This window comes from Triticum aestivum, chromosome 3B (genome assembly GCF_018294505.1).
Source record: "Triticum aestivum cultivar Chinese Spring chromosome 3B, IWGSC CS RefSeq v2.1, whole genome shotgun sequence".
In the NCBI taxonomy this organism is placed as follows: domain Eukaryota; kingdom Viridiplantae; phylum Streptophyta; class Magnoliopsida; order Poales; family Poaceae; genus Triticum; species Triticum aestivum.
The window spans coordinates 17,625,366-17,650,153 of NC_057801.1; the positions used below are offsets into that span (position 1 = coordinate 17,625,366).

General features: G+C 48.0%; 2 protein-coding genes across 21 annotated transcripts; both read right to left on the bottom strand.

Annotated features, from left to right (window-relative positions):
• Nucleotides 1-6,769: 6,769 nt before the first annotated feature.
• On the bottom strand, nucleotides 6,770-12,633 carry LOC123068295 (uncharacterized). Of its 19 annotated transcripts, XM_044490845.1 has the most exons (11): nucleotides 12,409-12,633; nucleotides 12,188-12,320; nucleotides 11,460-11,477; nucleotides 11,270-11,353; nucleotides 10,696-10,794; nucleotides 10,305-10,379; nucleotides 9,844-9,930; nucleotides 9,453-9,729; nucleotides 8,704-9,297; nucleotides 7,549-8,580; nucleotides 6,770-7,096 (listed from the first exon to the last, which is right to left on the bottom strand). In XM_044490845.1, exons 9-10 carry the CDS (start codon nucleotides 9,287-9,289, stop codon nucleotides 7,550-7,552), a joined length of 1,617 nt encoding a protein of 538 aa, XP_044346780.1. In that variant the 5' UTR covers nucleotides 9,290-9,297; nucleotides 9,453-9,729; nucleotides 9,844-9,930; nucleotides 10,305-10,379; nucleotides 10,696-10,794; nucleotides 11,270-11,353; nucleotides 11,460-11,477; nucleotides 12,188-12,320; nucleotides 12,409-12,633; the 3' UTR covers nucleotides 6,770-7,096; nucleotide 7,549. The 19 variants fall into 19 exon arrangements, 18 of the variants coding, with proteins under 18 accessions (XP_044346780.1, XP_044346779.1, XP_044346775.1 ...); XR_006431684.1 differs by lacking the exon at nucleotides 10,696-10,794 and adding an exon at nucleotides 7,230-7,451 and having other exon boundaries at nucleotides 11,270-11,477; XM_044490844.1 differs by lacking the exon at nucleotides 11,460-11,477.
• An 8,954-nt stretch (nucleotides 12,634-21,587) lies between these two features.
• LOC123068294 (beta-fructofuranosidase, insoluble isoenzyme 3) lies at nucleotides 21,588-24,133 on the bottom strand. Of its 2 annotated transcripts, XM_044490830.1 has the most exons (7): nucleotides 23,959-24,133; nucleotides 23,820-23,828; nucleotides 23,250-23,643; nucleotides 22,616-23,105; nucleotides 22,104-22,507; nucleotides 21,890-21,983; nucleotides 21,588-21,787 (listed from the first exon to the last, which is right to left on the bottom strand). In XM_044490830.1, the coding sequence occupies exons 1-7, from the start codon at nucleotides 24,131-24,133 to the stop codon at nucleotides 21,593-21,595; spliced, it is 1,761 nt and encodes a 586-aa protein (XP_044346765.1). In that variant the 3' UTR covers nucleotides 21,588-21,592. The 2 variants fall into 2 exon arrangements, with proteins under 2 accessions (XP_044346765.1, XP_044346764.1); XM_044490829.1 differs by lacking the exon at nucleotides 23,820-23,828.
• Nucleotides 24,134-24,788: the final 655 nt, after the last annotated feature.

The following is a 24,788-nucleotide window of genomic DNA, read 5'->3' on the forward strand; positions in this document are numbered from 1 at the left end:
TCTGTTGCTAGCATAGTGTCGTCGTGCCGATGTAATTCCCCGTTATATTGGAACCCTTGTAACCATATCACTTTGTAATAAGAGCTGATTTGTTTTATGCCAAGCAGTGTTGTATTCCAGAAGACTTGATCTCTAGGCTGGAATACGGGGTGTTCCGGTCTCTCTGAGCCGGGGTGCCACACAATCCCTCCAGCATCAATCATATGACCATTCTTTCAAAAAAAATGAATCTCCAACTAAATTTGTGAAGAACTAGGGTTCATATAGAAAGTACATATAATCTCTACAGCTAGTTGTTAGAGTTCATATTCAACCCTATACATAATTGAGAATCAAGCTAAGCAATCCTAGAATCAACCAAAACTAAGAAAATAGGCTTTGTTTGCACCAAATAATGCATCGAATCGAAAGCATTTCGAGTAAAACTAATTGGAGGGATTGAGAGAGCTTACTTTTGTCGTTTCGGAGCCATATCGATCCACAAAAATGGTGGTCAAATGAAGAAGATTGGAGGAGGGAAGTGGAGGGGGGAGAGAGAGGAGTTCCTTTATGTGCTGGGCGGGGCGGCCGGGGCGAGGGGAGAAGATGGGGCTGGAGTTCGTGGGTGGCCCCCGTGCCCAGCCCCTAGTGGGTTTATAACTGTTGGGGGCTACCGTCGGGGTCTTTGGCGATAGGTTTGCATAGCCTACCGCCGAGGGCTCTGGCGGTAGGGTGGACGGCACCGAGACAGTTCTGTTTACTCGGGGTTGACATGGATGAGTGTGCTACCGCCACACACCTTAGCGGTAGCCTGCTCAACCCTACCGCCATGCTCCCTAGCAGTAGGTAAAAGGGCCAGATCCAGAAATTGTTTCAAATAGTGGTCAGATCCGACTAAACTAGGGCAAAAGGGTCAAAACATGAAATTTAGAGCATCTCTAGCCGTTCAGCCCCCCAGCGCACCCGGCGAAGAACTTTTGGCGTTTGCGCCGGCGGTTTTTTCGGCCTGGGGGCGATCGAGTTCCCACCCGTGCCCCCATGTTTCGGCCCCAAACACATCAAAATTCAAAGTTCACTTTCCCGCTGCCAAAAACGACACAGTTCGGTGATCATCATGCCACAGGTCAGCGATCGAACATAGCCAAAGTCCGGCGATCGAACATAGCCACAGGTCGACGATCAAACATAGCCAAAGTCCGACGATCAAATGGGTAGAAACAATAGACATGGAGCCCATCAAACGGCAGGCTCCTCTGCCGCAGGGTTGGCCGAGGTCAGTGTCAGCGCCGGCATGGGCACAACTTCAGTGCTCGGGCTCGGTGTCGACGTGGCTTCAGTGCTCGGGCTCGGTGTCGGCGTGTGTACAACTTCAGTGCTCGGGCTCGGCGTCGGCGTTGGCGTTGTCATGGGCATAGGGGCGGTGGTCGCCGCCGGTCCCGACATCTGGTTCAAGATGAGGCCACGCTCCACCAAGTACCATGCCTTCACCTGCTCGTCGATGTGTCCGCCCCCATCAAGAACGCCAGGTCGGTGTTCCTCTTCTTTGTAGCGATGTTGGTCCTGAAAAGGTCGAGCTTGACGTCCGTCTTCATCATCAACGTCGATCACCTCGCAACGGATTTCTCCTCCCTCTTGGTGGCATTGCTCTTGGCGTCGGCGATGCACTGCTCGATCGATGATTGCAGACGTTCAGCAGCGGGTGCCACGTCCCTCGCCGCCTTGGCTCTTTTGTTGCCATCAGGGCGCCCTTCTGATGTCGATGGTGCAGGTGCGTGCGGGTTGTAGGCGTCCTTGGCCTTGGCGAGAGCGAGCCGACGCTCCGTCCATTTCTCGCACGACTCGATCCTGGTGAACACATGAAGTAACTTGAACTCTTGGTCGTTGTTGTCCTGATAAAACATGTTGAACATCCGAATCATCTGCACAACCGAACACAAAAGTGTCGGCGAAGTACAGGCGAAGAACGGGGCCGGCGACCGATGGCCATACCTGACCCTCGACGTTGGCGCCACTTTCCGGGCGAGCCGCGACCTCCTCTTGAATCACATGCCACTTGTTGCATGCCGCCTGGATGGTCATCCAGTGGTTTGTCGTGGCCTTCTCGCCGTGATCCATGTGGATGTTGGCAAAGTCGGGGTCGACCAACTTGTGCTCGTCGAACGCCGTCTTGATCCTTCTCCAGTACGTGTCGGCATTCTGATTCGAGCCGGTAATCTGGTCAATGCTGACGGTCTTCCATGCTGCAGCGAGGCACTCGTCTTCTTTGGATGTCCACTTGACGCGAGGCTCGCCCGGCTTGGCGTTGGCCACCCGCTTCTTCTTTCTCCCTTTGGACGCTGGCCCCGCCTCTGCCAGTTCTTCCTCCTCCACCTCCTCCTCGGCATCATCGAGCTCGTCCTCTATGTCAACAGCGGCGTCCAGCATTTCATCTTGCGTACGGAACCCAGGGCACGAAGTGGCGACGACCGAGCCACTCGTGGTGATCTCGTCCATGTCGGCGTCGGTGGTGCTGAACTATGTCGCCGAGCCGTGCGCGACCAGCGTTGATTAAGCGTCTGATGGAACAGGGATACATTGTGTAAGGCCAAATTGCAGGGTAGAGCGCCACGGTGTAGAGGCGGCGCAGGCGAGCCTGAGTAGGACGGCGACGAGTAGTTGTACTGGGTGTTGAGGCCGTCGGCGAACGCGGGGGAGGGAGTGCGCGGGTCGGTGTTGAAGCTGGAGGGGACGCGCGTGGTGCCGCGACATGCAGGAAAGTGATGCTGGGGTTGAAACCGCCATGCACGTTGCTGTAGGCGTAGCCAGACGAGGGCGCGTACCCCCCACAATGGCGGCGAGAAGTTGACCGGCGACGCGACGCTCTCTGTTGGCTCCCCCCACGCGGCTTGTGGGCACTGTCGAGGCGGAAGGTTCGCCATCACCGCGCGAGACGCCTCCTCCTACTCCGTCGCCGCCGCCGCCGCGTCTCTGGCCTTCTTCATGATGAGCATGTTCCGCCGATCGGCAGTGACCGCCTCCCGGCGATCAACGTTGGCCTTCCACTAGGCGTTCGACATGCCCGGGCGCCTTATCATCGGCGCCCTCGGCTTCCTCCTTTTTGGCTGGACGGAATCGGTGGCTACGCGCGCGCGGGGGGGGGGTGCATACTTCTTCGGTGGCACGGTGGACGGATCTAGGGAGAGAATAGCGGGAGCGGCGGGGGAGAAGGGGGGCAGCACTGGGGAAATGGAGGGAAAGGGGGAAATCGGCCAGTGTCCCGACGGCATGGGCCCACACGCTTTTCGCTTCAGCAGGCGCCCCTCGATGTGTTGGGTTCGCCGGTTGTAATTTCGGCTCAAGCCGGCGATAAACGAGAATCTGAAGACACGGCTGGGCCGTTTTTTCACCACCGACCCTAACAAAAGGCTCCCTGGGGCCTTGGTGGGGGTTTGAGGGGAGTGGAGATGCTCTTAGCCTCGTCTCGCCGGAGCGATCTTCACTGGCCGTGATGCCGTCATGGCAACGAGACAAGCAAGAGCAGTTCACAGCACTGCATTGCAGGTTCAAGTTTGAAAAAGAAAAGTAAAAAATCTTTGCAGGTCCAGTCCTTTGCGTGCAGCACCCATGGCATGGCTGGCTTGCCGTTATTCGGAGGGAATTGCACAAACCACCGCTTATTGGGGCTGGTGTTGCACAAAACACCTACTATACGAGTTTGTTGCGGAAAATACCACATATTCGTGTAATACGTTGCACATAGGTCTAATCTAGTATTTGGATGCATTGACATAATTATTGATAAATGGGTCCCGCTTCTAAGTGCACGCGTGACAATAAAACCCGGCCACATCAGCCAATGTATATTAGACCAAGAAGTGAAAAGACCAGAGTAAAAAAACAGTTTAATAAGTGGGCTGGAAGCCGACTCACAAAAATAGATGGGCTGAAAGCCGATGTCGATGAAACAAGACACAACCATCTCATACATAGTGGCTCGAGCAAAGAGGGACGCAGATTTTTAGAGCACTTGCACCCATGCCTTGCTATCCTGGTCCTCCAATATTGCTTTAAGATCTGTGCGAGACAACTAAATTTGTATATGCATTTTTCTCTTTTTTGTTTCTCTCATATAGAACATGTTTTGAACTTCAAACTTTGCAGCACAGCAAAACTTACTAACTATAATGTGAGATAAAAATTTCAAAATTTTTCGTCCAACATAAATACTAAAATATATATATATATTAATCAAATAAAACTTATTTTTTATATTTATGTTGGGCGGAAAAATCTAAAAAAACTATCATAGATTTTAGCTAGAAAGCTTTACTGTTCTGCAAAGGTTTTAGATTTTAGCTAGAAAGCTTTAAATTTGGGTTCAAAAGTTAACAATTTTAGAAAAGTGTGAATTTTTTTGACATTTTCAGAAAAATGTGAAATAATTTCAGTAAATACTACATATATTCAATACTAATCTAGGAAAGTTTCGGCTCAACTGGACCACAGGTTTTGGAGATAATGACAGTCTAACATGTTGGCTGATGTGGCCGGTTTTATTGTCACATGTGCACTTACGAGCGGGACCCATTTGTCAGTAATTATGTTAATGCATCCAAATACTAGATTAGACCTATCTGCAATGTATTACATCAATATGCGGTGTTTTCCGCAACAAACTCGTATAGTAGGTGTTTTGCGCAACACCAGCCCCAATAAGTGGTGGTTTGTGCAATTTCCTCCCATTATTCGATGCAAAAGTGTGCTCTGCCGCGCGTCGTATCGACTATCGATGCCCACTCGCTCCGCCCGAACCAGCTCGGGAAGGGACGGGGCAGGCCACCACTTTGCCCTGACGCCCGGTCAGCTCCCGTCCTATACTCCTGTGTCTCTGCTCCATCCATCCATCCATCCATCCATCAGAGCATGGCAGAGCAGTACGCATGAGACAGCTTTACTCTGTGGATGGAGTGCTGTGCGGAGTATGAGCCAGATTCTTCTTTACTAGTAGTACTAGTATAGTCCAAATGGGACTTTTTCACTGTTCTAACCCATTTGTCAAAGTTTAGCACGACTTGACCCGTGTTTGAAAGTTTTTTTGGATCTGACCCATTTTAAGACGCCAGCAACCGTGGCGTCTAGATTACACTGAAGACGCCACTAACCATGGCGTTTAGGTCCAAAAGGTTAAGTGACATGCATTCATGCATGCACACATGCATTTTTCGTGCAATACTATTATCTTTTTTTAGTTGTTTTAGTTTAGAACATGTCCGGTGATGAACCGTGGAGAACTTTTGGATGATGTAAAGTGGATTTGGTGTCCGTTTGCTGACGATTTTTATGTCCGTTGTTTGATCTACGTAGACTAGTTCACGTTGCATAGATAGTATGGATATAGGGTGCCGAATATGAGGTATGCGGTTGTGCTGAGTGAGAATTTGAGGCGTGACCGGTCACTGTCCGCGGACGTGTAGGACTTCGGATTTGATAATCGTGATTATAGGGCTTCGGATTTGATAATCGTGATTGTAGATGCTCTAACAGTATCTTCGTCAAATGATTATGCTCTAACGGTTTCTCCGTCAAATGATTGATCACGTATCATAAATGCAAAAATTGTATTTTGGCATCTCCTATAGCTATCTAGCACACAGTATATAAATATTTTTGCCTCAGATCTCATCAGATCAGATTAATGCTCGCGTGAGGAAGCCACCGCCACACGAAAAATGCATGTGTGCATGCATGAATGCATGTCACTTAACCTTTTGGACCTAAACGCCATGGTTAGTGGCGTCTTCAGTGCAATCTAGACGCCACGGTTGCTGGCGTCTTGAAATGGGTCAGATCCAAAAAAACTTTCAAACACGGGTCAAATCGTGCTAAACTTTGACAAATGGGTTAGAACAGTGAAAAAGTCCCCAAATGCACCAATCTCCCTCACCCTCAGGCCCTTTCAAAATTCAAATAAGATGGCACTTTTGTTGCTCAAGTGCAAAATATCTACTATCATGCTTGTGCTCCATTAGCATCAGCTTCTTTCAACTACACTACTTCTATACATCTACCAGCTGGTGTTATATTTTTCTGCCATGTGTTCTAGAAATAGAAAATATGTATCTCGGTAATAATAATAAGAAGAAATTGAACTTCTAACTCGAACTTTAAAAAAGTAGCTACTCATAGCCTTTTCCCGAAAGGAATAATCTTTCTTTTCTACCAAATTCCTGTCCAACTCTTAATTCCTACCTTTTGATTTCCTCCAAGCCGAATGAGCCCTTAAAGGCTTAAACCAAAGGATATTAGTGTAGTGGTCAAATTTGTAGGAGAAAATCCTGCATTTAACATCTCTTCTAACAGCGATAAAGATTTCCTTTTTTTTCAAATATCTCCCAGTTGTTCACATAACAAGAAGTTAAAGAAGAAGTTCTTCACACTCACTAACTATTGGCTGCTCTCTTTCTGTTTTCATTACATGCAGCTGGCAAATGGCAAAGGAATTTCTACAATTTTCTTCTCATAGTTAGCATCAAATCTTGTGTGTGAATGTTTATTTCCTTCTGAGCAACCTGCACTTGATAGATCTAAAAGGACTTTCAAGACAGAAAATGGCATGCTCCAAAGGTTTGCGTTTATGGTTCAAATAAATCCTGGTGTGTTATATCTTTATTTCTGAACTATATCTAAGAACACTCATGTCATGTATATCATCAGTTATACATTTTCAGCGTTCTGAACTATTTCGAAAAATATGAGATGATTTCAAACAATATGTCTCCAGAATATTATTATGCTTGCACAACATTATTAGAAGAGGGTCAGAACTTCAAGTAAGTACCCTCGCCAAAAAAATAGTTCAAACAAGTAGCACTAACTGACGGAGTTGTTCAACCTTCACAGTTGTAAAATTCCCTTGTGAACACAACTAAATATAGTTCCAACCACCACATAAAAAACAGAGTTTTTCCACAAATTTCACGCTGCAGTTGCTCACAACTTTCAACCTATTGCTGGTTGGTTACATGATTAATGCGCACTTACATCTCAGCTTGCAGCCTGATGTTGTTTCTCAACTCCCAAGGAACAGCATTCTTCAAGTACTACTGATGTTGTTCAGCCTTCAGTCCTAAATTCATCTCTGAAAAGAACAAAAATATAGCTTCAGGCTTCATGTACAAAACACACTTTTTTCACAAATTTAACAGTGTAATTGCTTTCACAAATTTCAATACGATAGTTCTCTCAAGTCCCGAATAACACCAGATGTGTACCTTCTCCAAGTACATCAAAATGTGCATGAGAAACAAAACAGGTTCAAAGTCTCTGAGATATTCAACTGGAATCAGCAGCTTGTCAGGCATTATCTCACAGAAATGCACGTGAACATCGAGAGTATTGCAGTCAACAGTCAGCCACAAGTTATAATCTAGACGGATTTGGTGCAATGGTAATATAACTCAGAAATACATGGGGCAACGTGAGCTCCGACCACACTACAAATGCAACAATGGTGGTTAAGTAAACATGCATGAGACAATCTAGAGAAACAACAGTTCGAAAGTTTCATGGGGATCATATTCAGTCAACTACCTTAGTTCAGAGAGTCAGTAGACGGGGTCTTCGCAGATTCTGCATTGTCAGGAGAGGCAATTAATTCTTCTAGTGTGCGGAACCTCTTGTGATCGGCTGCCAGTTCTTCCACGGGCCCCTTGTGACGTTCACGCTTCAGTTGAAACCTAGGACTTGTCCTAGGAGTGCCAGTATGGTAATCCTTCCTAGCATGTTTCACCTTCTCCCTAACCAGCTCTGCATCAGCACCATCAGAGGTCAGAACCTCAGCTGGCAGCTCTTCCACGGACCCGTTACGACATCCACGCTTTGTTTCAAACCTAGGACTTGTCCGAGGAGTGCCGGTATGGTAGTTCTTCCTAGAAAGTTTCACTTCCCCTCTCACCAGCTCAGCATCACCACCTTTAGAGGTCAGAACCTTGGCTGGCATTTCTTCCACAGACCCGTTATGACATTCACGCTTTGGTTCAAACCTAGGACTTGTCCTAGGAGTGCCAGCAGGGTAGTTCTTCCTAGGATGTTTCAGCTTCCCTCTCACCAGCTCTTCATTGCCTCCTTCAGAGGTCAGAGCCTTGGCTGGCAGCTCTTCCACAGGCCTGTTATGGCATTCAAGCTTCGGTACAAACCTAGGACTTATCCTAGGAGTGCTGGTATGGTAGTTCATCCGAGGATGCTTGACCTTCCCTCTCAACAGCTTTGCGTTGCCACCTTCAGATGTCAGAGCCTCGGCTGGCAGCTCTTTCACAGGCCCGTTATGACATTCACGCTTCGGTTCAAACCTAGGACTTGTCCCAGGAGTGCCGGAATGGTAATCCTTCCCAGGATGTTGCATCTTCTCTCTCACCAGCTCCGTGTCGCCACCTTCAGAGGTCAGTGCCTCGGCTGGCAGCTCTTCTAGAGGCCCGTTCCGACATTCAGGCTTCAGTTCAAACCTAGGACTTGTCCTAGGAGTACCGGTGTGGTAGTTCTTCCTGGGACGCTTCACTTTTCCTCTTACCAGCTTTGCATCGCCACCTTCAAAGGTCGGAGCCTTCAGAACGGTAGAAGTCGGGCCTGAAGAAGGTCAATGTTAATTTATTTTCTGGGAAGGGTGCTGTTAACTTCAAATAATAATAATTTGTTGCAATGTTTGCTTGATACACACAACTGTACTGAGAAAGGGATAGAGGAATATACTGGGGAACGGCGCTGATGTGGGAGAGCGAGGACAGTTGTGCGATTCAGCCATATCAAGAGGTGCTTTTTCAGTAACCAAAGACAATGCTGTAGCTTCCAAACCATTTCCAGAGTCAGAAACTTCTTGACTTCCTCCAGTAGCTACAACAAGCACAACCTTCACATCTTGGCTTCCTTCACTAGCTGCAACAAACGCAGCCTGCACATCTTGGCTTCCTTCACGAGCTGCAACAAGCACAGCTTGCACATCTTGGCTTCCTTCACTAGCTGCAACAAGAGGTTCTTTTTCCGTAACCAAGGACGATGTGGTGGCTTCCAAAGCATGTCCGCAATCAGCAGCCTCTTGTCTTCCTTCACTAGCTGCAGCAAACACAGCCTGCACATCTTGCCTTCCTTCACTAGCTGCAACAAGCGCAGCCTGCACATCTTGGATTCCTTCACCAGCTACGACATGCATAGTCTGCCTATCAAGCGACGCCGCCCGGTGCTGAGTTGCAATATGATCCTCCTGAACAGTCTCATCATCGCTGCTGCTCAAGTCAATAATATCATGATCACTCAGATCTATGAAATCTATTACAGTCATCTTGCGGCCTGAAATAGTAAAATTGTGTGAGCAATGATTAATGAAGAATGGTGCAGGAATAAAAAGAAGTTGAAGCTATATCCATCCATCATACATTTCACCCCTAAGGGAAAATAAACAAGTAGCAAGGATAATAAAAATAAGAGTGAATTCCATTTTTTACCTTGTAGTTGTACATTTGTGACACATATTACCCTATTTAGCGGAACTTTTATCGAAATGTCAGATTTTGGAGACTTTTAACACGGTTTTACCCCAGTTTTACATTTTGTCTGTTTATGGTCGATAGGATCGGCATGTTGCGTCATTGATTTGTAAAAAAAACTGTAAGGATCGGAGGGCATCATTGGCGATCTTGTCCAAGCTTCTCTTGTCTATCTGTTCCACTCCTTGTGGCCGTCCACATGTTTTTGGATACAGGGCGTCACTTCACACCTTACCTGATGGACACGCATCAAAAAACAAGGGTCCAAAGATTTCAAAAGGGGTATTCTAGACGAATTTTCACTCGAAGGGGTAATTAGTGTCACAAATGTATAACCAAAGTCACTTACCCTTTTTAAGAATCGAGATACTTGAACATTTATGTAGCTATTATAACATGACTGGCTCTTTAACTTGGAGCACCGGCCATGAACTCTCTTTTTTGGTACATGTGGTAAAACAACAGTGAGTGTACTATCGAAGACAAATGCAGTAAGATTATTTTCATATAACCCGTCATAAATATTTTAATGTGCAAATTCAAAGAACTCTGATTCCAGAGCTCTAGCGGTTGCTTTGATTCCTACATATCCATTCAGTATATCTTGATTGAAAATGAAGCTACCATTTCCTTCTGTACATTGCTAAATGAATAGATTTCACAAGAGGTCGAGAAGCTCGAGTAGTAGTAAGAATTAGAGTTCTTCCTCAATTATGGAATTTTTCACATAGCTCGGGTCAATTAGCATCTCCATGTGTTGAGTTAAAAGTAACAGCGACATTCCTAAAAATCGAACAAAAATGGCTTTACCGGATCCAAGTGTGACCAAACTGTCGCTTTCTTGATCGTATCCACTAGAATGAGGCTATTTGTGAATCTTGAGACCTGAATTTGATATAACCTTTAGGATAGCAAGAGCTGGAGCTGTTGTAAATAGTACAAGCGCTTGAAGTTGTAATGAGTGTTAATGCAAAAAAACTCATTGTAATGCAAAATAATAAGAAAGGAGAAAAAAATAACATTGAATCCTACAGAAAAAGATCATTGGATGATATTATCTAGGTTCACAGTTTTGAGACATAGGGAAGGATAATGTTTGTATAAGTAATCATTAACAAGAATAATGGGTCGAAAATTTTCAAACAACATTTGTTTCACCAGCAATGAATAATGAAAGGCATGTAAGGCAAGACCAGACTACCTTCAGCTCAAATTTTATCCTTGCAATAACTTGAAGGCCAAGGTTCTTAGCTTTCACCACATTGACTAGTACAATTGCAGCAGCACCAACTGTACAGTGCTGGAAGATAAGAAAGGCACTACAGTTACACTTTAATGTAACATCGCTTCGTGTAATTCATCTTAACCATGCAAAAAAGAATAAAATTTGAGCTCTGAAATAATCTAGCTCTTCAGTACTCTCTTAAGATGACACAGAACAGACCGTTGATTTTTACTACTGAAAATCTACAACATTGTTTGGCTGAAGGTAGTCTGGTCATGTAAAAATAAAGCTACAATGCTAGACCAAGCAGGATCATAAATCTGAATGAATTTTTTTTTTTGCAAGGTAAATCTGAATGAAATTGTTATGTTAACAAATACTGAATAGCGGCACTTCAATCACATAGCTCAATTCTACTAGCTGGATGTTTTTATTCAGGGTTATGGTACCATACTGGAATATTGCTGTTTAAACTATTTTGCAAAGTTACCATCTAAGTAAATATCCATAAATTAATAAAACAAATAACAAGGGTATGAAAATTGCAAACCTTATAGTAGAAGAACTGCCAGCTGTTACAGGCCAATTCTTCTTAAACGCTGGCCCCAAGTTTCTTCAGCTTCACTGGGTCAAACTGTGCACATAGATGACCAGAGAAACCATGAAAAAACAGTAAGGAAAAAAGGCATGCTGATGGTTATGTATTTGCGCTGTCTTTGATGTGTTACTCTTCTGTGTACCACAAAATTATATTGAATCTGTATGTCAAAACCAGACCATGTTAGTATATCAATAAAAAGTGAAACCATGTGCAGATGACAAAGAAGAAATTCATTCCGTTACACAGATTCCGCAAATTTAGTAATCCATAAGTTCAACACTACTATAATCTGACTACTGGATTTTCAACTAACCCCTCTTTCAGAATTGAGATACTGATATCATATCAACGAAACAACTATATTTCCTTAATTAACTGCTATTTTTGGCTTTGACAGCCTCTCCAACTTAAAGCATCCAACCATAAACATCCCATATATTTTAGCTTGCCAATTTGAAGAACTCCGATTGCAAAAATCTAGAATTTTCTGCAGGATTTGTTCACAGCAGTTCGTCAAGCGAAGTCGAAGACGCGCCTGGTTGGCGGAGAAAACTTTGATGATTGCAATTTAGGAGAGCAGCAGGCTCGTTCGCCCCTAAACCTTAATTTTTCATGTGCCCTTGGCCAAGTACTTTAGCTGAAAGGTGTGCTTAGCATAAACAAATTATACTACAGCTAACTAGTACCACCCACCAATGTCAGGAGATCTCTGTTTTACTGTTCAATATACTACTAGTACTAGTTTAAGCTGGCATTGGTGGGATCAGTGAGCTCTCGAATGCTACGAGGAAAGAGTTGGCAAATCGCAAAGAGGGCATCTGAAAAGAAGAGATCTGGAAGAGAAAGACAGAGACGGAGGCAGCAGACCTTGGTTCCTCTGCTTCCCTTTCTCACCCCACCTTCAGGCTACTTCCTTGCTCGCCTCGCCCCCCTCCCCTCACCTCCGCTTGGCTGTCAGGCCCCCAACAAAACGGCCGAAAATCAGAGCGCGATCGGTGCTCTGCAAGGAAACCAGCCGGGATCGTTGAGCAGCGAGCAAGAACCAGCTTAAAATCAGCTCCAAGAAAAGAAAGACGGGGGTTCCTCACCCGCGGGACGGATCCACCGGAGGCCTTCGCTCAGCGCCCACGGCAGCGCGGTCCACCGGAGGAGGAGCTGATCCGGTGGGGGGATGCTCTCCGAGGGAGGCAGGGGTCGCCGGATCGGTTCAGTCAGTCAAGAGCGTACGGGGCGGAGAGGACGGAGGAGCCACGGGTGGGAAGAAAACTAGAAAAGGGAGGAGCGCCTAGGATGATCACGTGGGGGGTTTCTGCGCCGTGGGACCCACCGAGAACACTGGGCAGGGACACAACAAAAAGAACATGTAGAACGGCCCAACTCCTTTATTCACAAGTTAAAAAACGTCCATAAGAAAAACTTTCCCCTCCCTCCCGAGCCGCTCCCGCGGGCGGCTCTGGAGGCTCCAACCCTGGCCCCGCGAGCGCCCCCCTCCTCGATCTCCCCTAGCCGTCAAAGGCGGCGCGCGAAGTCTTGCGTGCCCCGACGGGCCTCCCACGCGCGGAGGAGTGGCGTCAAGCAAGTGGCGCAGTGGTCTCTCTGGCGATGAGGCGGGTGGCGTGGCAGGCGGCGAGGTGCGCATGTGGAGGCGGAGGCGGAGCACAGCCGCGGGCTTGTGGAGGAGGTGTTGGTGCGCGGCGGCCCTCCCAGTCATAGAGGCGGCGGATCTCGGAGGGGACGGCGCGCCCGGTCATGGAGGCACCAGATCTCGCCCAGGTGGGCTTCGCTAGCGGCGGTCGGGAGCTGCTGCGGTGGACAGGGTGCGTTGTGCCTTCTGGTGAAGCCGGTGTGGGGGCTGCTGCTGGCGAGTGCAATGAGGAGGAGATGGAGCGGTGCTGGATCTGAGATTGAGCTCGGAATAGCAGCTCTCTGCAGGGAGCTCCATCAGACGGCTGGTTTTCCTCCGTTTGTGGGTTCCAGGCATCGAGGGTTGCTCTCTGTGTGTGACTGTCCGGCAGGAGTGGCTTGTTCAGCCATTGCTTGAGGCGCCGGCGGCCCCTGGCCGTGTTGGTTTTGGGTCGGGAAGGTGGTCTAGAGTTGCTTTCCCCGGCTGTGCGGGAGGTGGATGATGGTCTGAGTGCCCTCGGCCGTGCTGGGCATAGGTGTTCTGCGATGTTACATCCATGATGGCGAGGTGCTGTGGTGTGATCCTTTACAGATGAGTGGCCCAATTCGTTGCGAGGGATGGGAGGTGGGCGACATTATGAATGAAAATCATGCACGTCTTTGGTCGGTGCTGGCGACGAGACGCCTGTGGGTATCGTTTCCCTCCTTGGAGGCATTGCTACGGTGTGTCGCCACCTTCCCCCTCTTGTTCGGATTGTCGTCTCCGGGCGAAAGCCTAGGTCTTGGACCGGCGATGGTGGCGTTGCTGCGTCGTTTCTTTGTTGGGAGTACCGGGTGTGGAGACATGGCTTGGTGATTCTGTAATGCGGTCCTCTGATGTATGTCGTTGGTCCAACTGGAGGTTATGGGCGCAATGTACGCCATTGCCAGTGAGCTCAAGATGGTGGCTTTCTTGGGACCAGCCGAGTCCCGCCAACTACTCGCCATCTCCTCTTCGGCATTCAAGGGTGGTTGGTGCGTCGACTAGGGTAGTCCAATTGAAGTTGTTACTCTTCGAGATGATCGGTGTTGGTCGCGACGCGGCTATGTTGCTCTAGTTAGGGTAGGCGCCTTTGCGTTGTGTATGTTATGTGTGCGGAGGATTTTCTTTAGATTAGCTTGGGTGTGGTATTTGTCTACACTTGTTGTTTGCAACGAGTTGTAGCTTCTTGTAATTGTCTTCTGACTTCTATAAAAATATGGTACGTCTTTGGTGTACTCTCAAAAAAAAAACGTCCATAAGTCCGGATTTGACCATGTTAAACAAAATGTTATTTTGACAATTTATATTTGTTTACCATGGCAAGTTTAGTTGGTAAACATAGCCAATCTACTTTAAGTTTATTTTTTGCCAGAAAATTATCGTGCTTGCCACCTAAACTTTTCATCCTCGCGTCAACTAAAATTGTCATAAAAAATATTCGATCTTCCATGATCAAATCCCGAACGTTCAGTATTTATCATTTCTAAAAAAAAACTCCTTTCACTTTGTGATTGAAAAAAAAAACTCATTATTGCCTTGATCCCCACTCCTGCCACCTCCTATATCGCCCTCGTTGGCGCCCAGGAGAAAACAACCCACTAAACATTTACTATGTTTAAGCTATCTATCTACAACTAAGATAAAATGATAAAGTTAATAGTTAGGTACTATTATATATTGCTCCCTTCGTAAAGAAATATAAAAACGTTTAGATCATTGCTCTTATACTTCTTTACAGAGGGAGCAGTTTGTAAAAATAAAAAGAGAGAAAGTTTTATGGTTGTGAAGGTAGCGGTGGAATTTTCCCTAGGCAATCGGTGACATAGCACACCCAGTACAAACTTAGAATTGTTATGCGGCAGAATGTACTTACATGCTGCAAAATAATGGTCTCACATGTACTTAAAATTGTTTTCCTAGCAAGTATCCACAAATACTGAGATTTATTCAGGTAAACCGTTAACTGTGGCCATAACTTCCTCTAGGGTTCCTTTCGAATCGCCTATGTTATAATTCCTAAACTCAAGAAACGGCTTTTGTCGCTCCGGCCTACCATAATGAATTTTTCATAACAGATTGCTTACCCTAAAGGGTGATTCAATATAGTGTGCACCTCTATATTAACACCCTAGTATAATACAATAACAATTCATACAATGCATACTAAGCATCCCAAAACACCGCTATAATAGGACAAAACAAAACTACCCAGACATGAAAACAATGAAACAAATCATAGGCGAATTATTCTTTGAATCAAACACCATGTCTTAGTAGTAGATTACAATTTTTTTACAGTGGTGAACCCTTTACTCCAAGGAAGATGGTGGCGGAAATGGTGGAGTGCTCCGGCATCCTTCCCACATCCGCCGAAAGGGAGAGGGAAGGTACCCCTTTCTTTTGTTGGAGATGGGCTTTCTACTCTATAGATGGAGGCTATGGTGCTGCAATTTTGGCACCAAAGGGTGCCCCCCCCCCCCCCGGGTGGAAAGTTAGGGTTTCCCAATAATGTAGGTCAAGTCTTCCAATCTCGGCCATCCAACCCATAAGGCTTTGATCCAAGGGCCCTTGGACATGTTTAGGCCCTTCCAAAGCCTTTCTTGCCCATAGGATCAAACCACGTTCGAATCCATCAAGTTTTGAAGGATTTAGAGTCAATCTTGTCACTCTGTTTGAAAGTGGCAGCTTTTGTAAATATTGGGTTGGGCCCACACAGTGCATACGAACTTAGATTTGGGTGATTCCAGGTGCTATGGTTTTGCTATGATGTGGAGTTTAAATTTCAGTTATTGATTTTCTTCATTTGACTCAATCTTAAGGGGTCCAAGTGATGATCTTTAAGAATTAGACTTGCATGGACAGATATGTAGTAACTCCAAATTTTACCGGACCTTGAAGTTTTTTCATAGTTCATTGAATTTCCATGAAGTTCCTACACACATAAGGAAAAACAAGAAATTGTGATTGTCTTGCAATTATTAGTAGGTTAGTCCAAATAAATATCAAAGTTTACATAAAAAATAAGATACTTGCATGAGACATACGGAAAATATAGATACGTCGGAGACTTATCAAGGGTGAGATGCAGCAAGATGCTCATGTGTCGTGGAGGTGGTAGGATGGATGGGATGGCAGGGCCATGGGTTTGGTAGGGCGAGACTGCTAGCGAAAGTCGTGCTCCGACTGAGGCCGAAGTCGTCAATGGCGGCGCCTACAGGCACCGTTTCCTTGTTGAAGGCATTGATGTTGCGGTCCTCCCTTCTTTTCTGAACATGCTTTGAGGGAAATCCTAGATCCGGTCTCCCTTGAACTCAAATACTCCCTCCATTTTTGTATACAAGACCACAAACCCATATTACAGGTACCAAGGCAAAAGTAAATGTGTACTTAAGCCAATATTGCAAGCTAGCTTGTCTCCTTGTTTGTTGTGCTAATTAATGCATATTTTTCTGATCCATCCATAACAAGCCAATACTCTCACTCCTTTTGGTTGATTAATGAGGCGCATGCAAGCCAACTTTCTCACACCCACATGCATGCAAGAGATAGTTAATGTTCCCTTTGCTAGTACGAGGCAAACATCAACAATTTTGTCTCGTTTAGTGTTAGTGGCCTTGTATAGATACAAATTGTAATTTTGATAGTGGCATTGCATATAAAAATGGAGGGAGTAATATGTTAGCATGCATCCACGCTGCTTGAGCACTTTTTTCTCAACTGAGGATATTATTATGCTTGTACAAGATTATCAGGGGTTATGCTCAAGGTCAGAGCTTCATGTAAGTAGCACTAATAATGGATGATGTTCAACCTTCATATATATAGCTCCAACCGCCATGTACCAAATCACATACTCTGCAGAAATTTTACCTATTGCTGGTTTAGTTACATCTCAGCTTGCAGCCAGGACGAGAAGAACAAAAATGTAGTTTTCTTAACTGACAACTAAATAACACCAGTTGTGTGCCTTTTTCATGTACAGCATAATAACACCTCAGAAAATGTGCATGTCAAAATAGCTAGAAATCTCTTGGAGATATTTAACTGGAAGTTCAGCAACCTTAAACTCCTCAAAAGACCAAGTAAAACTTTGATCTCTTCAACTAGTTGCCCATTAGCTGGGAGATCTTTTTGATCACCTAAAACCTTCCTTGCCGCCACCTGCGAGTCCGTCTCCAAAATCACCTTTTGCACGTTGATTTCTTTTGCAAGGGTAATGGCGTCCACCGCCGTCCGTTTGGGTCGGCGCGGACAGAAAAGTCGGCCCAACGCGCCGACCCAAACGGACACACGTCTGCTTTTCGTCTGCCTGATGACCCATTCCTGGCCCATTTTTTAGTCGGATTTGCGCCGGCGCGGATACGAGACGGACGCGCGCTCTTGCCTTCTCCTCCCCCTGGCCCGCTGGTTGGTGGCAGCCTATACCATTTTACTCCATTTCTTCCAAAAAAAACTTCCCGCCCGCGCACGCTCCGGCCGCCCGCCATGGATGACGACCTCGACGCCGCCGCCGGCCTCGCCTCTCTCGCCTTGTCCGGCATGACGGTCGCCCCCTCCGCAAAGGCAAGGCTCCCCCCCCCCCCCCCGCAAGACCGCCACCGCGCCCAAGCCAAAGAAGATGCCGACACCCGAACAACGGGCAAGGGAGTCGGCGAAGAGAAAGAGCAGGAGGCACGCGGCAGACGGGAGGGACGAAGCCATCACAGCGAACGCCGTTGCTACCGTCGCGCAATAGGAGGTCACCAACACCCGCTTCGCGGCGGCAGCGAGGGAGGCGCTATATATGCTAGGGTTAAACCCTAGCAAGCAATCTTTGATCTTATTTTTAACAAGGAGGAATCTGGCCCAGAAGTGATGGACTGTTTCCTGAGGCTGCTACCGCACATACATTAGGTCGCATATATCCGAAGGACCGGAATTTCTTGGGGAATATTGCTTGTGGTGGGTGGGTGGGGTTAAATTCGAACCCTGGCCCATTGTGGAGTTTGGAGTTTGAAGAACTTCCAAGGTTACTAGCCCAGGCTCCGGAGTGTCCGGTGAGTTCTCAGGCTCAAAGCCCGATTCTATGTTCGGAGGACAGGAAGTGTCCTCCCGACGATGGGTGTCCGGCTCTCCAAGCTCGGAAATCCGAACATACTTTGTTCTCAACGTAGGAGAAGAGTTATTGTCAGCTTGTTCCTCCACAAGTGCCGCCTGATGGGTGATCGGTGGAGATTTGATTTCTCTCTGATCGGGTTTAAGCCCAATCCGATCATAGTCAGTTGCGACCCCCAGGGCAGCGATGCGATCTAGCAGTTCGTTTAAGGTCGATACATCTGTCGGATCCATCTTGTCAGAGTATACGGGGCCGACGTGGAGATGATTTTTGGTGACAGGCTGGGCTGACTTTGGCTTAACGTCCGAACGAGCGCCCATGGTGAGCTGCCAAGCCGGAGGGTTTGCCCTGAAGCTAGGGCTTCTTTGGAAGTGATACTGTCCTTGATGACAAGGCGAGCCATCAACCCTTCTGTGTACGGTACAGAGGAACTCTCAATGAAAGTACCAATGTCGGTGTCAAAACCAGCAGATCTCGGGTAGGGGGTCCCGAACTGTGCGTCTAAGGATCAAAGGTAACAGGAGGCAGGGGACACGATGTTTACCCAGGTTCGGGCCCTCTTAATGGAGGTAATACCCTACTTCCTGCTTGATTGACTTTGATGAGTAAGGGGTTACAAGAGTTGATCTACCTCGAGATCGTAATGGCTAAACCCTAAATGTCTAGCCTGTATGATTATGATTATCTCTACGGACTAACCTCTCTGGTTTATATAGGCACCGGAGGAGATTAGGGTTGTACAAAGTCGGTTTATAGAGGAAGGAAACTACACATCCGGACGCCAAGCTTGCCATCCACGCAAAGGAAAGTCCCATCCGGCCCGTCAGTCCGGCCCATCTCGGGAGAAGGCCTTCCGTCTTGTATCTTCATGGCCCGTCAGTCCGGCCCATGTCACATAGGCCGGCTCCCCGAGGACCCCATAATCCATGACTTCCTCATTCGGCGCCCCTCATATCTAGTCCATAATATGAGGTGGATATGAGGTGGACCGGGCGCATCCGCCACGTCGGCTTCGCCCAGCCTGGCCGACCCGTGCCCCACAAATATCCCCATCTGAAAAACTATAGACATCGGTCAATCCAAACACCACTTCACTCCCCTCTTCATCCACTCCACTTCTGATCCCCTTCCCTCCGATCCGATGGCCGGCGACGGAAGTAGCGGTGGCTCCGGTGCAGAATCTGACGGCTCGAACATCAATGTGGAGGAGGTGGTCCTCCGCATCGCCTAGAGGAGGTCGCTGCTCAAGCGAGGCGGCCCCGTCAGCGGCGGATCTTCTTCCTCGACGCCCGTCATCCATCGACGCAGCATCGGCGACGTCGTCAGCCCTTCTGGTTGGCGCGCAGCTCTGCTCCGCTCCTTCAGGTACGCCGCCCACTTCCACCACCCTCTAGTCTGGAAGTTGTACCGAGGCACCTCTGGGTCCTCGTGCCCACACCGGGGCCGGAGCGCACGAGGACGCCCGAGTCTGAGGCACATGTAGCCTGGTGCGGGCGGCAGTGGGCGAGGGAGAGGACATCGGCGGGGGAGGCGTTCTCCGTCTGTCGGTCGATTTCGAGGCCGCACTCCTAGCGTTGGTCCTCCGCCGCTCTCTCACGATGGCGGAGACAGATGTGCGGCACCTCCGCTGCAAGAATGCCAAGGTGCTCCGACCCACCATCGAGTTGTCGGAGCGCGAGGCAAACAAGGAGACGGCGGCAAAGGCGAAGGCGGCCCATAATGCGAAGGAGCAGGACCGCCTGCTCCACAGGCTGTCGGGCAAAAGGTGCAACTCCGACGTGACGGATGGCTCCACCTCCAGCTCTGACAACGACGCACCTCCACACGCCGACGCCTACATGGAGAAGGGGCACAGCCGCGCCGACAACTGGAAGGGGAAGAGGCCGGCGAGGAAATGGTGATTTCCTCCGCGCTTCCCCTTTCTATTTATATGTTGACATGGCATGGTAGGAATGTGGCACGACCAAGTGGTTATCTTGCGGGATGGTCCTGGGCTATGCTCACAACAGTCAGGTCCGTTTCGGTAATTCAGACAGAATCAACTCAGATGGGTGACTCCCTGGACTGGTTTGCAGTGTAGGCGAAGTGTCTTGTCGGTCATACTCTTTTAACATCCCAAGGGAAGGGTGTCATGTGACGTTAAGAGACTAGTGTGCATGCATGGGTAACTTGGTGCATCCCTCCAAGGTTTAAACCTATTTAAATAGTTGTGTCCACGGTTATGAATGACTTGAAGATTGTGGCTTGATCATAGAAAATTTGAATGGATACTTTGAAATTGCCAGATAGGTGTGAGTGACTTGAATTGCTTCCTTTTTTGTGAGTGACTTGAATTGCTTCCTTGCAGGTACCCTGGCCATGGACACCCCCAGCTCAAACGGCCCGACCCGATCCGGCCCAAAAAAGCCTGACCTGACGATGTACCAGGGCCGGGCCCGAGCCTAGATTTTGAGCCCGAAGACCGGGCTGGGCCCAGGCCCATCGTTTTCGCGGTTTACTCAAGGGGCCCAGCCCATGGACCAAGACCCAATGGGCTTTATCACTTTCAGGCCGGGCTTGGGCCCAAAAACAAGGCCCGGTGGCCAGGCTGGGCTCGGGCCTAGGTTTTTTGCCTCGGGCTTTGGCAGGCCCCGCCCGAAGCCCGGCCCGGGAGATGACCAGGTATACTTGCAGGTGAGTCGAGGAAGGACTCGGGGTGGCCCAGGATAGAGAATATTCAAAGTCACGCATCCTCATCTACTTCTCAGCAGTCACATTTTGTCTTCATAGTTAACTCATATTTTCTCTGAGATAATCTTCTTAGTTTTTTAACATGGACTTAACAATGCTCAAAGGACTTTCAAGATGGCAATGGCATTCTCAAAAAAAAGGGTTCACATCAGTCCTAGTGTGTATCATATTTTATCCGAACCACGGAAATAGCACTTAGTTGCTCTTATGAGTACTTTGTTGCTCAACTGAGGATATTATTATGCTCGTACAACATTATTATCAGGTTATGGTCAAGGCCGGAGCTTCAAGTAAGTAGCACTAATAACTGATGATGTTCAACCTTCATATAGCTCCAGCCGCCATGTACCAAACCACATACTCCACAGAAATTTTACGTTACAGTTGCTCTCACAAATTTCAACCTATTGCTGGTTTAGTTACATCTCAGCTTGCAGCCAGGACGAGAAGAGCAAAAATGTAGTTTTCTTAATTGACAATTAAATAACATATGTACATCAAAATAACACCTTAGAAAATGTGCATGTCAAAACAAACTAGAAATCTCTTGGAGATATTTAACTGGAAGTTCAGCAGCAGCTTGTCGAACAAAAAGGGACATAAACTGATCTGCAATTCTTCAAGGTGAAAATGGACTCATCCACTAAAACCTTTATTCATTCCCATGTTTCCGTGGGCAGCAAGTGTACAACTACATTTTTAACTTCAGCCTCTCCTAATTGATCCATCTCAGCGAAACTAATAAGCTAGCTAGCTATGGCTAGGATAGGCTACTTCTACTCCTCGATCCTCTAGGCCGCTGCTACTGCTCCAGCAGCTTGTTCATCGTGGGGGTCTTCATCTCCCACGCGTGCAGTTTGGTGACCTTGATGTCCGACTCGCCGTTGTTGAAGACGAAGAGGTGCGCGTCGTCCCCGATGGCCTTCCTCGGGTAAACCCTCGTCAGGATGCACGTCTTTCCGCCGGCCCCGAAGCTCTCCACCACAGAATGGTCAATCTGAAATGAAGTTTGTGACATGGCTTAGTACCCTCTTGCAACGGTGACATAGATATTAATCAGAGCATACTTTGATGATTGGTCATGTGGTTAGTTACGTACCAATGTCCTGAGGGCGATCTTCTTGGTCTTGGCTATGTCGACATTGACGAAGCCCGCAAAGGTCGGCCTGTAGATCTGCGACTCATACGACGACCTGTTTGATAACGATCATAGGGAATTATTGGATCTGGATGCATGGATAGTCCAACATTTCAACATTCTTGGGTCTTATATGTAGTAATGTGACTTGAGTGAGTTATATCTTATATGTTACCTTGTTGGGTCATTACACATGAGGACGACGTAATTGGTGTCGTTGGTCTTGAACACCCTGAAGAAGACAACCGTCCTCTCCTCGAGGTCGTCGGAGGTGAGCAGCCAGAGCCCAAACGGCCCAACACCACCTTTGACGTGCGAGTTGAACTTATTGCATAGCTCTTGTGCGTCGGTTCGCCATGTCGGGTCAAACTTTTCCGCCTTGTTCAGGTTCTTGATCGCGAACGCTGCCTCAACATCCGATTGCACGGATTTGAAGCCGCTGACCTTGAAGTGCTCGCCACCCTTGACAGCCTTGTTGCTGACATTGACGTGCTTTGAGCGCAGCGACTTGACCTCCTCCACTGGCCACTGGATCAGCTGCCTCCCACTCCGTGACAGGAAGATCTTCCTTGGTATCGCCTGAAAAAAAATTAGCAACAAAAATACATCTCGATCTCAGCACTTACGGTAGAAAACATACTAGTAGCAAAAATAAATTTTTTTCATGTGGAAGTGTAAGCTAGTGACCTGGATCCCGGCCCAGCCCTTGTGGAGGTCGTCGGGGACGGTGTCGGACTCATTGGCCCAGCCCCAGAGCACACGTCGTTTCTTGGCCGGGTCGAAAAAGGACTTGGAGGCGTAGAAGTCACCATAGTCGTAGCGGAGGCCGTAGTCATTGTCCGGGAAGGCGGGGTCAGGGGTGTACCTCTCCTTGTCGTGGTTGTAGGTGCCAACGGTGTAGTAATCATATCGTGCCAGCTCTAGACTCACCTTGAGCACGTACTTGACCTCCTCGGCCATAACACGGTCGTGCAACTCCGCGGTGTCCACACCGCTTTGGTGGTGACGGCTGCCTCCGACCACCGCCACAGGGAAGAAATCGGGGCATTCCCACATTCCTGTGAGTCCCGCGTGCAACGAGTGGCGCGCCTTGACCCACTTCTTGAAGTCTCGGCTCCGGTACAACACCGCAATCCCCTTCATGTTCTCCTTGGTGCCCACCACCAACCTCCAGTGTCTGCACATATATCAGGTACAACATATATTTTTTATGTATAATCATAGCACAATATATAGTTGGGGGGGGGGGGGGCACTGCCCCCTCCCCCAAGACCAAGATGGGAATTTATTAGTGGCATGGGCAAAAATAAAATGTACGTACCCGTCGGGTCCATACCAGGCTGTCGTGGGATCACGGAACGCGCTCGCGTTGATGCCGTTGTCGGCGCTGATGATTGGGTTGTAATCGGGCTTGACCCAGTGGCGGAGGTACGGGTCGGAGAGGTTGGCCGGGTACGCGACGTTCTGCACCTGGTTCTTGTGGGGGTCGATGCCAGTGTACATGATGACGGGGACACCGTTGGGCAGCAGTGTGGTGGAGCCCGACCAGCAGCCGTTGACGTCGAAGGGTCTGGTCGGGTAGATGGCGGGCTCTAGCGCCGCCCAGTGGATGAGGTCGGTGGAGACGGAGTGCGCCCAGATGATGTTCCCCCACACGGCGCCCTTGGGGTTGTACTGGTAGAAGAGGTGGTACAGGCCCTTGTAGTACATTGGCCCTGCATCCATCCGGATGTACGTACATTTAGATATTGGGTGCACAGTGGCATGCAAACTTTTGAACGAATCTTCACGTAAGATCTCACAAACATAACATCGACCGAGACTCGGTTAAGTCTTAGTCTTGGTTAAATCTTCCCGTGCAAATAAATATCCACAGTATACACGTACGTACCATTTGGATCTGATTGGTTGTTGCGTCGTCATGCATGGGAAGTAGGTCGATGCCATGCAGACAAAGGCGACGAGGAATGAGCAATGGGCCGTTGAAGAAGGAGATGATCCACAAACATGGACAGAAAATACGCGCGTACCATTGATCCAGTGCTTGGGGGGCTGGAAGTGATAGCCGGTACGCAGCTCCGTGGCGACCTCCTTGGACTCCAGCGACTGGAGCTCCGGGTAGACGACGTGCGACGCCTGCACCACCGTCGCCGCCGCCCAGCACAGCAGTGACCCGATCACTAGCGCCGCCGGTGCCGTCCCCATTCCCTCCCCTCTTTGAGCACCCACCACCCGTACGTACCAGATCACTAGCTCGATCGACGATAGAGACGGAGGAGATGAGTGAGTGAGCAATGCGGTGTGTGGTCCGTACGCTTGTATGCAGGGGTATTTATAGTCGAATTTGGATAAGCAGTACACATGGGATGGACTGAGGAGGCACTGAGATCCTAGGATGGATTCCACGTGGTGGCCGTGCTGTATGCAAGGTTTTGGTTATCAGTCGAAATTTCAAGATTTCCCATGGTTACCACGTATTTCCGTGCCCCTCGGTAAATCGTCATACCGAGCAAAAAATACCATTTTTTTGAAATTTTTGAATTTAAACACTCGATTTACAGTAAGGTATGTAGGGTCTAATTAATGCAATGAAAGTTGGTTATGGCATGTTGGTAGCAACCTAGTTCCTGTTCTGAGAGGTCTCTGGTTTGAATATTCGTTCATTTTCTTATTTGAATTCAAAATTCAAATATAAAATTCGCTCGAAATATTCTCGATATTTGTCGGTATTTCTCGGTAACCGTGGTAACCACATTTATCAGTCCCCCTCGGTAAAATTACCTCATTTGGTAACCAAAATCTTGGCTGTATGTATTGACAGTCAAAGCTTTGGATAAGAACGCACGCATGGAATGGAGCG